Genomic DNA, 14,582 nt, shown 5'->3' on the forward strand with positions numbered 1-14,582 from the left:
TTCCCAAAGCCTTTAAGTTTTACTGCAGCAGAAAAAGAGATAGCAGACTGATCTTCCTAAAAAAAAATGTTAAAAACTTTCAGACATTTAAAGGTTTCAGTAATTAAAGGTCCACAGCTTACTACAGACCTCTATTTAACTGCACATGTGCATCCCTTTAGAATAATAATTATTTTATAATCTGGAAAATAATATGACTTGTGGTTTTAAAAAAAATAATCTTTATTGGGAAAGTCTCCAAAATACCAAGTGAACATAACACAATTCTATACTGGAAAGGTATTTAAGGTGCAAATTCTTCTGCTTCATTTCCACGAGGTTAAGTGTATCACAACTTCACTTTTTCATGGCTCTTTCAAGCCAACTGAACATCCCAAAGGGACAGTTACCAGTCAGCTGTTGCTTTACACTTCAGGGTAAGGGCCTATAAACTACTTTGATGGAGACAGAATGGAAAATTCTCTGTGTGGGAGATTGTATAGATGCAAAATTAGTCTTAGTGAAAGTTTCAAACTCATGAGGAAAAAAAAAATAAAAATCTAAGTGGATGTAGAAGAAGTATTTGTCCCTATTTATGCAGAAATTCAAGTGAGAAGGCTCAAGAGCAGAGAATCTGAATGTGCTTCTGTTGTAAGTGCTTCCTCCCCTTTCCCCAAGGAGCAGACATGAGCCACAGTGAATACATTTAGCACAGGTACCTGTGCTCGGTTCTTCCTTTCCATCTATCTTACCCTTTAGGTAAGACAGGCTCAAGCCTTGAACACTGAGGCAGCTCTAATTCTCAGCATTTTCCTCTACACAGTAATAATTCCCAAGGCCCATGCCCACATTCTTTCACTCCACCCTGTTACTGTAGCTACAGCAGCCCCCAGATGAGCAATTTCATCTGCCCCATGGTCAATTATGCTCAAATACTGACTCTTAGATGGATTCAATATCTCAAAGGACTTGAAGGATCACTGACAGAGACCCGGAGAACTAAGCCACAGGGAGGCGTAAGGCAAAACTTATCCTTGCATCCTTTTCACCCTTAAAGCACACAAAACTCATTCATGAAGAAAGATCAAAAAACAAATCAAATTGAATATACTTGGTGCCTACAGTTTAAGGCATACTGACTTGGATGCAGATGATGGCAAACCAGGTTTGTCTGGACGTTTTGGGTGCAGGAGCCCTGCTCTCAGTAAGCTGTTGGTCTTGCTTGGAGGAATAGGCTTCTTGGGTGGTACCTGAGGAGCTTGTGGCTTCACAGGCTTCTGATCCAAAGCTCCTTTTTCATCTGACAAAAGAAGTCACACTTTAAAAACGCCACATTGGCTAGAATTCCTACACTGCTAATCAATTAGAAAGCACCTGCTGTCAGAAATGCCTTCTTTGAAGATCAAAATCAAAAATAGACAGGCAAGTGTCTTAAATGACACTTTATCAAAACACACAAACTGCTTACCTGAGCTCAAAAAGATTTATCTTAGAGTAAGATAAACCTTCCTACAGACATGAAAACAGTAGTAATAAATTATGGATTCACATCACTGCACTGCAACTGACAGCTAAGAACCAAAAATCTTTGTACTGCTTTGTCTTTTCTACAAATACATTTGATTTTCTTTTAAAGAGGAAGATACTTTAATTTATTGTAACTAGACTTATTACACACAAAAGCAGCGTAATTTATCTATGTAAGAAGGGGGAGGGAGAAAAATGAGTTTTTATCTGAATAGCTGAATTTATTTTATCTAAAGTCTACCTTCCTACGAAGAGATCAAAAATAGATATGGATTAAAAAAAAAAGAAAGAAAAAAAAAAAAAGTTGTATTTATTTGTTCAGTGACTGCATGAACTAACTGAATCCTGTCCAGAGGGGCTGACATACAACATATGGGACACTGAAAAATTGAAGCTGCTTCACAAGCAATAGTTGAATAGGTTTCAACCCATGTGTCCTAACTCTACCCTATTGGATAGCCAGAGCAAAGCTTCTACTTTTCCCTGTAAAACTGCCATAGTTCAGTATATACAAACATAATTGTTATGTTACAGCAAGGGGTTACAGTTCTTTAGAGTTACTGCCCTTATAGGGCAGTAAATCAGTAAACTGGGATGGAGAGACTGACCTTCAGCTTTGATTCTCCCCATCCTCCCCTCCTTTTTTTTGCTTTTAACCAAGTATTGATCTGTAAAATGTTTACATATGCTATGGATTTGGGAGTAGGGCTGGGTGTTTGCTTCAGCTCCACACCAGCAAAGTGCCTGAACTGCCTGGTCTAGGACTGATTTCCTTTGGACAAGTCCTGCAGCCACTGAGAACCCCTCCAACATTAAAATGAGAAAAAGCCAATGCTCTTTCAGAGGAATATTGGGAAGCTAACAGATACTGGAGATATTTCAGCCAAAAGCATTGCTCAGGGGCAGAAGTGTTCTCCTGCTTTGGGACACTTGAACATCAGGAGGAGATATGAGCAAGAAACCAAACTGGCTGGCATCTCCTTGCAGCGTCTCTCAGCACGGGGCCAGGAACGCAGGATGCTGAAGCAGTGGAAGGCTTTGCCACACGGTGGGGCTGCCTGCCCTCTGTAAAGCAGCACATCAGCAGCACTCCTGCCTCCCCACCCAATACACATTTCCAGTTTTTAACACCCAACACCAGCCAGTACTAACTGCAGATCAATTGGCTTTATTGAAGCTATGCTGAGAACAAGTTGAGAATTACCTCTTTGGCTTTTAAAAATAAGTGAGTTCATAAACAGGGCAGAAAAAAAAGCTGTCACTGAACCCTGTTCCTGAACTCTCATCTGTCAGTTCTCCCTTCTAATACTCACACTCAAAATCTGAATATAAAAAAATTCTATAGCTAAATGGAGTAAGTTAATACCAAAGGCTAAGGTTCACCATGAGCACAGAAACTGGGCATATCTGCTGGAAAAAATTACATGCCTTTTTTGGATTCTGCTCCTCAATGAAAGTGTTGGCTAAAAATGAACAGTTTAGTAATGGAAATAAAATATACAAATCTGAAGACATTTACAGTGGAAAAAAATTTCTACATGACACCACTAAGTGCCCTTCACTATAAATACAGATAAATACTCATAGAAACTCTACTTTTAATTTTTGATCAATTTTTGACTGCAATTAAAGGCAGATCTATTAGTCTCCCAATAGGCATAAAAATTACATGGTTTGACAGTTTCTGATTAGAGCTGCTTAATATTTTTTTCTGAGAACTAGTTACAAAAAAAATTTCATATTTAATGGGTTTAATTACTAGTAATAACAGAGCTGTTTTCCACAAGTACAACTGCACTGACAAATGGGCATATCTTGGAGAAAAACACTAGTGCTACGTAAAAAAAGTAATTTTTATGACCTGATCTGCAACTGAATAAATGAAAATTTTTTCCTCCTTCATTTCCTGTAGCTCTGTAAGGAATATTTAGTATTTTACTTTACGTAATTTTGTAGATTTCACATTCCTGTATTTTTTGGATCGTGTTACTCAATATTTTTTCCTATATTTCTCCATGAAGAGTTGAGTTCTACTATGCCAAGATTAACACTGTAGTCCAAAGAGAACCAGTTTAAAATTAAACTTCCTTTTTCTGGAATCATACAGTTTATGTCAATTCACACCTGAAGATACTGCTCCAACAGATAAAAATTACTTGTTTGCTCACATACAGAATAAACAGAACTGACTTTAAACAGTGTTTTTCATATTCAATACCTGAGAAGGTGCCTTATTAAAATGGGGGTAATAAAAACTGTGCAGGGAAGCCAAGAAACCCATCAGCAGCCTCAATGGTAGAAATGCTGGTCAGCCACAGTTCACCACTCACTGCACAGAGTGGTTTTGTTATTTAGTTAAGCTGCAGGAACATCAGGATTTCTTCTGCAAGGCCCAACCAACACATTTGTTTAAGCTTCTCACTTTTAAACACAATCAAACATTTTCATTTGGCAAGTCTATTGAACATGGAAAGAAGCCTTTTAGAATCTGTTTGGGTGACTACAGTAGCTTTGCCTCTGGAAAAAAGTGTCCTTTAAATTTTAAGAATAAAGCAGTAAATGTCTCCAAATTCAGTGAAACTTGAAAATATGGAATACAGCAAGAATTAACAGGACAGGAAATCTGTTTCTGAGTATGTAATATCTATCTAAGGAGCCTTGTACCTGTTCTGTGTAGCTCTTTCAAAATACTTCTGAACAGACTTTTGCAGGAGTGAACCCTTCCCTTTCTAATAACTTACTAGTGCAGCCACTGTCATAGAACTACCCCTTCATGAATTTAACAGTAACTATGTTACAGTGCAGTGCAACAGCCAATCTTCAGAATGCAATTCAATGCAATAACAAGAAATAAACATCTCAATAGAGTTTAGCAGCTCCTCTAACCACTCCAAAGATATTTCTGTAACATCACAGACATGACAGCTTCAGTAGCTGCTATCAAGGGAGTTTGTATGATGGCTGCTGAACAGAGAGCCTATTGCCAAGAGCAGCCAAGTCACCATGAAGATAACTGTCCTTACCTTTTTCTTCAGGCCTCAAAGAAAGGAATTTCTTCTCTCCAGTTGGCAATTCAGGTCTTGCAGCTGAATGCAAAAGCAAACCACAGACATTTCTCAAAGAGCTTTAATTATCTTGGTCACTAACTAAAAATAAGACTCATGCTAAGTTGTGTCTTCTCTTTTCCAAGGAGTGTAATACCATTTATAAAAACTCACTTGAGCCCAGAAAATGGTGAGCCATTGTTAAAGTGTTTCCAAAGTAGGCTCCATCATAATTTTAAAAATACACAGCAGCAGCAAAATATATGAAGTATGAAAAGTAACCTCAAAGTGTGACTATGGCTGCATTACTAGGAAGTCAAAAGCTACTTGTAAATTTTCTTTTGAAGTCATGCACTGCATCTGAAATTCAGTATTTTCTCAGGCCACAATACATGTACTGCATACCTGGACTTTTAACTGGAGGTGGAGGTTTCTTTGGCTTCTGCAAAATGAAGGGGAAAAAAACCAAAGTCAAACAAGCAAGCAAACAGATATTCTCTGTATCCAAGACAGCCTCATCTGTGTTTTGTTTTGCATACTGTAATGTGGAGCTTGTTTACTCGCTGATTTCAAAGTATTTCACAAAGGAGGCAATCAATTCAGACAGGAAACACAAAGACCTGGAACAATTCCTCTGATATCTCCCAGACAACCAGTTACAAAAATTCAGGAACAAAATTCAGATCTTTTCAAATTAAATCAGTGCTTCAGCAATGTACATAAACAGAGGGGGGGACTAAAAGACTAAAATTCCATCTTTTTTAGTCCAAAGAATTGCTCTGATCACACTCATTTTAATTTCAATATGTAAACCTCAATCTTAATACAATGCCAGTTTAGAAGAGCAACCAGGTAATTTTCTGAAACAAAAGCATTCACTTTCACTAAAAACAGATTTCTAAATTAAGTATCAGAGGAATGGCTTCAATTAATTGACTTTTAAATTACAAGTGTATGAAAAAATAAATAGATGCTGGTAGCATTTGTCTCAAAGACTACAGTTACAAGAAGAATATTGATTTGAGCTCCCTTATCATTATATTTAAGTGGGGAAGATGGACAAACTACACCAGCCATCAAAAATGTACAAAGTATCACAATGCAATAGTCTGTACATTGAATTTACTATTTTGAAACAGTCATTCACCACTTTCTGATACACTTGAAGCTGAATCTCTCTCCTGCTGAAAGGAGACTGGCATCTCTCATTAGAGACCTCAACCACTCATCCTCAGAATATGACTCAGTCAATTGCTTTAGAAAAGGGCCCTTTCTGGCTGTACTAAGGACAAGATTCCCTGATAAAATGACACAAAAGCCAACAAAACCACTTGCTCTTCATAAAGGCACTGCTGAAACCATACAGGCTCAGTCTAACACAACCCCTCCAAAAAAGCCTGTCAGTGGGTATATTTAAAACAGTTGCTATGGATGGATTTCAATTCTGGGCCCCTACAGTTACTAAACGAGCACTTTTTAACACAGCAAGATTTTATTCCAGCATGTGAAATGTAATTAAGCAAGCAGGAGAACCCATATTCAATATCTTTCTCTGGTTTCAGAGGACACAAAAACAAGTGAATCTAAGTAACAAGACACTATTTTCCTTCTTCCCCAAAAACGTAACTACATTATCCAGATGTGCAGCATTGCTGCCTACACCAAAAACAATTAAACAGAGTTCAGCATCAATTTGCCATTATACAGTTCTGCTCTGTGTTTTCATGAAGTCAGTATCAAATAGCTGATTATGATCACCAGCCATCCAATGCCTTGAACCTCAAAGCTGCTCAGTGCAAGATGAATCCCTGTCCTGAGACACTGCACACAAAGCAGAATAAAGGATCAAAGCAGGGAAATGCTGCTTAGGGTAAAAAAATGGCTTTTACCCCCTCTATGTAGGAAAAAACTCTGTACTGTGAAACAGCAGCCCTACCTACCCTCTCTTCTTGTATTCTATGGCATTTATGCTGCCCTTGCACAGCTGAGGCTCCATCTGAAAAGAAAATTCTGACTGGGGGTAGGAAGGTAGGTTTCTGTATATGTGAGGTAACTCAGGATAAACCATAAATTAATAACTCCTGACCTGGAGCTGAAACCTGGGGCTGATGTACATTTGGGAATTAACACAACCATCTTTGCTACACAAATGTGACAGAACCAAAACATTGTACTAATCTCAACAACAACAAAAAGTAAAACGAGGACCAAAATTATAAGATCATTGAATAACACATAAAAACATGAATTTCTACAAGTTACTACACATGACGGTGAAAAAATATTTCTAAATCCCACCCAAAAAATATCCTTCATATGCTGCAGCCTACTTCACACCGAAAAATCCCAGTCAGACCCAGAGGGGTCACTCAGCATTTTGTAATTACAGTTACTTAAGGACTTGAGATGGAAAAAACCAACAGCTTATCTCCTTTCTAAACAGTAAGGGTTTAATCAGTAATCAGTAACATGTAACACCATGCTATCAGAACTACACCCTTTTCTAAAGGACCTGATCATCTGCATTAATTAGAGTTTATCTCAAAAAATACGCCTCACTTTAGTATTTATGGACAAGTTAAACACAAAGATTAACCTTTTCATCTCTCCTTTTATACAACTAGGTCAAGATAAAACCACAATTGTAATATTTTAAGCAGCATAATGTGCTGTGACCTCTTTTATTCTGTGCATTTTCATCAATAGTTTTTTTGTGATACTAAACAATAGGTGTAAGAACTTACAGGGAAGTCTTTATCAGACTCTTGTATTTGAACAGCAAAGTTATCTGGGAAGACTCCTTCTTTACCATTGAGCTCTCCTCTCCACCAGCCTGGCTCTCCAGTATCCTAAAATAAACAGGTCATTTCAACCAATATTTACTTCTTCCCCAGAACAGATACAATTACACAACAACTTTTTCCATTTTACACACAACACAAAGTTATGGTTTGTCTGAAATTGGCCAGCTTAACAAGGGGAAACAGCTACAGACCAGATCAGGTTTGGTCAGTTTTGGTTCGTTTTCTAAAATGCAAGATGAAATTATATTACATCATATAAGATAAGGGTACAAGGATAAGATCTGCAAAGAGAAGGAAAGTACATAAAGCCGGTTATGACCTAACACACAACATTTGATCTTCTCAGCTTCCTTGACCAGCAAGTTATTCAGTAAATAATTCAAATGTTATTGGCATGACGCACAATTCTACCAAATAAAAGTGATTCTGATGTGATGGATCAGCTCCACTGGTCTAAAAAGGGTAAAGAAGCAAAAGAATATATCCCACTGAGAGAAAAAATAAACATACTATGACAAAAGAAAATAAACTATTGGATAATTAACCCAGCAGCAGAGAAATCCATTACATGATTTTACTGGGTTAAGGCTTTTGTCTGTAACAGAAAGTTTGATGTTATACTTTACCAGCATAAATAACGGCTTTTCTCTGTGTCTGAGTTCCAAAAAAATCACACAAACCTACAATGGTTTGAGTTGGAAGGGACCTGGAAGATCATCCAGTTCAAACCTCCTGCCATGGGCAGAAATGACACTCAGTCTGGACAACTCTTTTTTTGCTCCAATTTGGAACAGTGTGTGCTTGGGGTAAATTGGTTTAAAAAAACAGAGAGGAAAGAGATTGAGTGTAGATGAGGCAAGGGTTGCTGTATTTACCACAGGGCCTTCCATAACTACTCTTTTCTATTGTACTTATGATCAGTGATGCTCATAGTATCAATTATTTAATTCCACAAAATTAAAATCTTAATACTGAAAAATTTGTTGTTTTCTTCTGCAACTGAGCAAAAACTGAACATGAAACTTTCCACTTTCTTAAGAAAGTCGTTATTCCTTAACATAGCAAGCAAATAAATTAACAAAAGACTTCAGAATGCTGCAGGGAAATTAATTACAGGTAAATTTATTTCCTGTTTAGAAGCATCTCTGCAACAAAATGATCAAAAAGATATTCAACAGAATTCAACACAAATGAGAACATTCAACTAAATAATGATGTTTCTTTTACAGAAAGTATCACTAATTTCTGTCTGATTATTCTGAATCACCAGGGAAAAAGAACAGTTTCTGAAGGTAAAGGGGCTGGCTGTTAGCAAAGCTTTTCCCATTTCCCCACTGAAAAGGCATTTGGTACTGAGTGTACACTGATCCCACTGGCCTTTGAGGACCCCAAGATAACCTCCTGCTCTGGAAGAACCTCTGAAGTCATCTTTACCTCCATCAAGCGCAGAAGCAAAGAGTTGACTCTCACTTGAGAGAAATCAGTCTACAGGAATATCTGCTCCAACAGACCTTCCTGGTTCTCAATTCATACATGGTCCCCTGTACAAAATTCACCAAAGCCATACACATGGTCAGAGCAGACCAAACTTTCTTACCTTAGTGATTATTTGAATGATCTCGCCTTCTTTAAAGCTGAGTTCATCATTTGAGCCATCATAGGAAAATATTGTCCTGCAATATTCCTTGACTGGAACAGAGAAGCACAATTAATTTGGATACCATGAGTAGTAACATTCATTGTAACAGCTCACTTATGCTGTCTGAGAGCTGAGGAATTCACACGATAATCACACTTTCCTTCTAGACCAGCAACCTGAGACTGCTTTATGAGTGTTCAAATCACAGGAAAAATAAGATTATATATTTATTGAGAAAAGGAAATAAATATTTGAGAAGTTAGAAGTATAAGCCCCAAAAGATTTTTTTTCCCAACAGCAACATAATTCAAGCCCTCTGATTTCAGAGGGAGAAAAGAGGCCTTAGAAGTGTAACAGTTGAAACTGTAACAGCCCATCTAACCCCCACTCCCTCACAGGATTTATATATTCAATTTTTAGCTACTTTGTAGAAAAATGGTTTCAAGCTTATTAGAGTTTATATGTATTTTCTCTAATTTCATTTAAATTTCAAATTTGCAATCCTAATTAAATACAGGCAGTTGTTTTCAAGTGAATCTTTTATTAATGTGTACAGCTACAGAAATTTCAAGCAGCAGACTTCAGAAATTGTGAAGTGAAACAAAGTAACTTTAGCAAAAGTATTGCTTGGCTAAACACCCGAAACCAGAGCTCATCTGAGCCATCAACTCGGCCACAGCCCCTTCTGCAAAAGCAGAAAGAATAATTCTTTTCTTTCCTTTAGTAGAGTTCAATACTAATCCATTTTAAATTGTGGTAAGAATTGAAAAAGCAAGAGCATTTTTTTCCTTTCTCACACTAGCACAATAAACCATGAGAAAGGCCAAATTTCATAAACACAGACTTTTTAACCCCAGCACATTTAAAATAATTTAGCAGATAAAAAGTTGGATTTCTGTATGTGACACACTAAGAAAGAGGAAGCACAAAAAGGACTCTTTAGGTGCCACCATAACCTATCAGGTGTTTGGCACTGCCACCACAATGAGCAGCTGCTTCAGCCTCCCGTTAAAGCAGCAGAACAAGTGACAAAACCACAGAATCATCTGGGATTTTTAATGACAGCTTTTGCTTGCCAGTAAGAGAATAAATCAGTTGCAGTCTAAACCTTTTTGCTGTTGTATTTTTTTTAATCAACAGACACATATTTAGTTTAAAAATGAACAAATTGTATTCACAAATAAAAACTAGTGATAACCACTATATTAAATGCCAAAGTATGACAAGCTTAAAGAGATAAAATAGAGAGATATAGATATGTATGTACATAGGCATGTAACCACATGAGCAATCCTTAGATACAAGAACTTGCATTTTTTCTATGTCTTATCTAGTAATCAAAAACGTTCAGCCACAGCCTGATACATTGGGGTTCATGAATAATTACAGAAACCCAAGAACCACGTCAAAGAGATGAATGCTTAAATTGAGGACCAAAGCCTAAAATTCATAATGACTCTAAAAAAAAATTCAACAGGTACACTACAAAATTTGAGGATTTTATCAGTGAGTGACTGTAATACATTTCACTACATCCTGATTCTGTGCAAACAGATGTAATTCCTTACTGACTGGGGAGGTGGCCTTTACCTCCCCTCCTCACATAGACCAGAGCAGACAAAAAGCAGTGCCAGAAAGGGGATGCTTCACTCCCAGAAGTGTGGAGACAGGGAGCCCTGCAGCCTGCCCAGGTCCCCATGTGCCAGGCTGTGATCCCCAGCATCAGCACCACCAAGAAACCCAAACATATGAGAGGAGTTTGTGCAATTTCCCCTTTAGTATCTTATTTTGTGAGCCTGGTATTCTGCCAGTAATTAAGTTTCTTAAGAAAGACTCCAGTTAAACTTTACAGCATTTAAATTTCAGTAAATGTTTTAAAAATAAATTTGTCTTTCCCAAAGTCTCAAGGCTAGCAATAGAGTAGCAGGAATCATTGATATTGTATCCTAACATAATTGGGGGAAAGAGGTCAAATTGTGATTATTTCACTATTTAAAGAAAGTATTTTTACATACTTGTACCAGAGGCCAAAATAAGCTTCCAAACCAGAAGAACCTCACTGCAAAATAAGCCACCCTAGCCAAAGCATTTCAGAGATCTGTGTTTATTTGCTAACAGACAAACACAGTTTATTTTAAAACCTGGTCTTTCAAAACTGAGGGTGAGACATATAGACCATAGTGTAGTTTGTATTTAAATAAAACACTAAGGAGGAAAAACAAGCTTTCTTCCTAAGGCTTAAGATGTTCTTATCTGGTGCCTATAGGTATCACCTATTGATATTCTCCTTCAGCTTCCATTACTCTCATATTTAAGTTCCTCTCTGATGTATTTGTTCTTCTGGGAAAGAGACTCAGAAAGCCTAGAAGGTTAGTCCAAGTTCCACACTTTTATCATGAGATGTACCTGAACTATAAAAGGAACTAAATAGTGAACATTTTGGGTGCCAGCATTGAATGTTGGGATTTTTTCTAGGCAGTTAATTTTTATGCAAAGTTTTAGACAAGTCAAACTTCACAACGCTCAGGGCTGCACAATGTCTTGCTGGTTCTTAGAGCAATAGCACTGGAATGGTGTAAAAACAAGATGATCCAGTTTTTTTATTTCTGCAAATTATGTATTCCATAAAAAACAACACACCAAAATAAGGTATTTCCACATAAAACAAAAATACACTTAAAATTACAATACGGAAGTTGACTAAAAGCCTGCCCTGGAACCTGGGAAATGAGCAGTCTACACATCACATAAAGTCAGCTTTTCATATGGGGTTGGCACTCCCACAAGATGTTTTGGGCTGGCTTAAAAATATCTCTCTTGATAAAACTGCAATTTAGCAGCTAAATTAAGTCAAATTCATAAGAGATAATAAAAAAGAAAAATTAAGAAAAGAATAAGAAACACAATGAAACTGGATTGTCAAGGGAACAGACAACACAACACAACATAAACAGCAACTTTCTGATGCACACTGCCACCTCCACAGAAAATCCTGAGCCTACAAAGGAACATGTGAAACTTGGGGACAGAAATTGTGCTGGGACACTGTTCCATGGGAATACATCTCCAGCACCCCATCAGAATCAAACTAGGCAGAAAGTAAATCCCTTTCAACCCATCAACAGAAAATTAATGCAAGAAGACTCTTGCAATAAAAAAAAACCCCAGCCTTATTTTGTTCTGGGAGCCAACCCTACAAAATTTTTTAATTCTTTTTCTACAGAAATATAAGCAATAATTTCTTTATATTTTTTGCACTTGCACAACTCCTCAAAGGTACAGAACATTACATAAAACTCCAGTACACATGGACATTTTAGATTTTAACACAAAAAACAAATTGATAATAAAATAGTTCATAAGAAAGGACTGCCAAGTAATAGATGTAAATATCCATCAACCTTACCTTTTGGTTTACTTTCAGCTTCTGGTTTTATTACCTCAGGTGAGCTTTCAGTTTTTGTTACACTAGGAAAATGAATTAACTTTGTTCCAGGGGGATGGCTAGGTAATGGCTGTATGAAAAGAAAAGAACTTTGTTAACAAAAATTCTTCAGAGTTGTGTTTTTGATTAGGCTACAGAACACAATTTTTCATTAGCTGAGATGATGAAAATTATCATCTCCAAGAGATTTAATGAGCTTTCCCACTAAGCACTTAGCTTACTGTATTTACTTCATTACAGACACTGCAATTAAGAGTTTGTCTACTGATTAAAGACAGAGCACATCTTTCAAACTGGAAGCTGATCTCAGGATATGGCCAAATATACTTTAGCAATTGTATTTAGCAGTTCCAGGTGTTACTCTCCCATTAGCCTGAATATTGCCTCCTACAGCACATAACAGAAGCAGTTATTTAACAGCTCTGCTCAGAGTAACTCGCTGGCAATGCTTAATTTGCACTGGAATAAGGCAGGGATATTCAGCAGCCATACACCACCTCAGACAAGCAGTTTTTAACTACTCAGACAAATGAAAGAGAAAATCAAAACCTATCCCAGCTTCCCTTCACTCTCACCAATTTGTACAAAACAGGTTAAGTGTCACTAGAGATTTCTCCTAAATGAAAAAACAAAGAGGCACTGCCACAAGTTTCAGAGTTAACAACCAAAATAAATTACAGAATATTTCATTTTTCACCTCAGAAACTTTCTGAGCTGCCAGGCAGATTCCAACAGCTTCAGCTGCATCAACTTCTTCACATCCAAAGAGCTACATATACAGAATATGGTCTTACAGTCAGTACTTACCTGAGCAGCCCTAACAGCACAATTGGTGTGAAAAATCCCACTGCCTTTAGTTACACGGCTCATTTTCATCTACAGTTCAACTTTGCACATCTTCTACTATCAGAGAATCTGGAATTACTCTCCTTAGAACCAGACAATGCCTGTAGGCTGGTGCTTGGTGTCTATGACATACCATAGAAGAAGCCAAGGTCACTTGAGATGTTCCTGCAGTACCTATGCAATTTAGCTCTCTCCAGAATGGTATATGAAGGAAGCACTAAAATAACTCTCCTCTGAGATTAAACACCTCCAACATGGAAACAGTTCTCTGCATTTCCCCCTTCCAACATGAGATGCAATTAGGAGTAAGAGAGGAAGTTTAGGCAGACAGGGTATAAATAGCCTCAGCTCAGGCAGGATGCTGAGAGAGCTGGAAAGATCTCCTGCAGCAGCATATACACTCTTGGGCCCTTCAGATCCATCAGTGTTCAGCCTTTTTGTGCTGAATTCAGAACAGCCTGAATTTTCCAAAGGAAGAGAGCCCTCTCTCCTCTACACAGCTTGCTTTTTTTTTTTTTTTTCCTTACTGTCTTAAAAGACTGACAGTGCTCTCCAAGCATTTAATCAGCTAACCCCAAAGCAAGTTAAGCACAAATCCAAGGAAGCCATCTATTTTCACAAGAGCTTCATGAGAATTATTTCCCTTGGGCTCTCCATGCTGTTCTTTAAGTCTGTCCACCTTTGGGATGACTTTGGCAACAAGTGTAAGTGGAATATTAAGTGCTAAACTAAATTGTTTATTTTTCTGACATTAAGCTATGCAAAACTGTTTTCTCACTTCACTTCCTCTCTTGATGAGAAAAGACCTAAAAGACCTTTCCAGACAGGCCAACCAAAATTGCACAGCACCAGCATATTTTATTGCTTATACACAGTCAAACAGAACAATTCAAAAGGTCTGAGCAGACTTCATATCAATTGCACAATTTTGGATAGGTTCCTTATATTCCCAAGTGACAAGGTAGACAGTAGGGAAGCACTCTTTTGAATGATCAATCTCATGACAAGAAAGCAAGCTGGAAGCTAGGTGCTGAAAACCTACTCTAACAGCATTCACATGAAGATGCAGTGATCACAGACTGCCACATCAAGGGACAAAGGAGAGGAATGAGGAGAATCCATGTCACTTCACAGTCTCACAGAAAGGTTTGAGCTGGAAGGGACCATCCATGACCATCCAAGTCCAACTCCCTGCCATGAGCACGGACACCTCCCATAGCACCAGGCTGCTCAAAGCCCCATCCAGTCTGGCCTTGAACAATTCCAAAGATGCAGTAACCATAACCTGTGTGGGCAAC

At 37.7% G+C, this 14,582-nt stretch overlaps 1 protein-coding gene across 2 annotated transcripts in view; it reads right to left on the reverse strand.

Annotated features, from left to right (window-relative positions):
- Positions 1–14,582, reverse strand: part of CD2AP (CD2 associated protein) — a 77,468-nt gene that overhangs the window by 13,011 nt on the left and 49,875 nt on the right. For both annotated transcript variants that reach the window (XM_015623015.3, XM_015623016.3), the window contains 6 exons: positions 12,400–12,508; positions 8,952–9,043; positions 7,295–7,399; positions 4,956–4,992; positions 4,530–4,592; positions 1,120–1,279 (listed from right to left, as the gene is read on the reverse strand). In XM_015623015.3, coding sequence (XP_015478501.1) covers positions 1,120–1,279; positions 4,530–4,592; positions 4,956–4,992; positions 7,295–7,399; positions 8,952–9,043; positions 12,400–12,508 — 566 coding nt within the window. The remainder of the gene's footprint in view (positions 1–1,119; positions 1,280–4,529; positions 4,593–4,955; positions 4,993–7,294; positions 7,400–8,951; positions 9,044–12,399; positions 12,509–14,582) is intronic.

Source organism: Parus major, chromosome 3 (assembly GCF_001522545.3).
Source record: "Parus major isolate Abel chromosome 3, Parus_major1.1, whole genome shotgun sequence".
Taxonomy (NCBI): Eukaryota; Metazoa; Chordata; class Aves; order Passeriformes; family Paridae; genus Parus; species Parus major.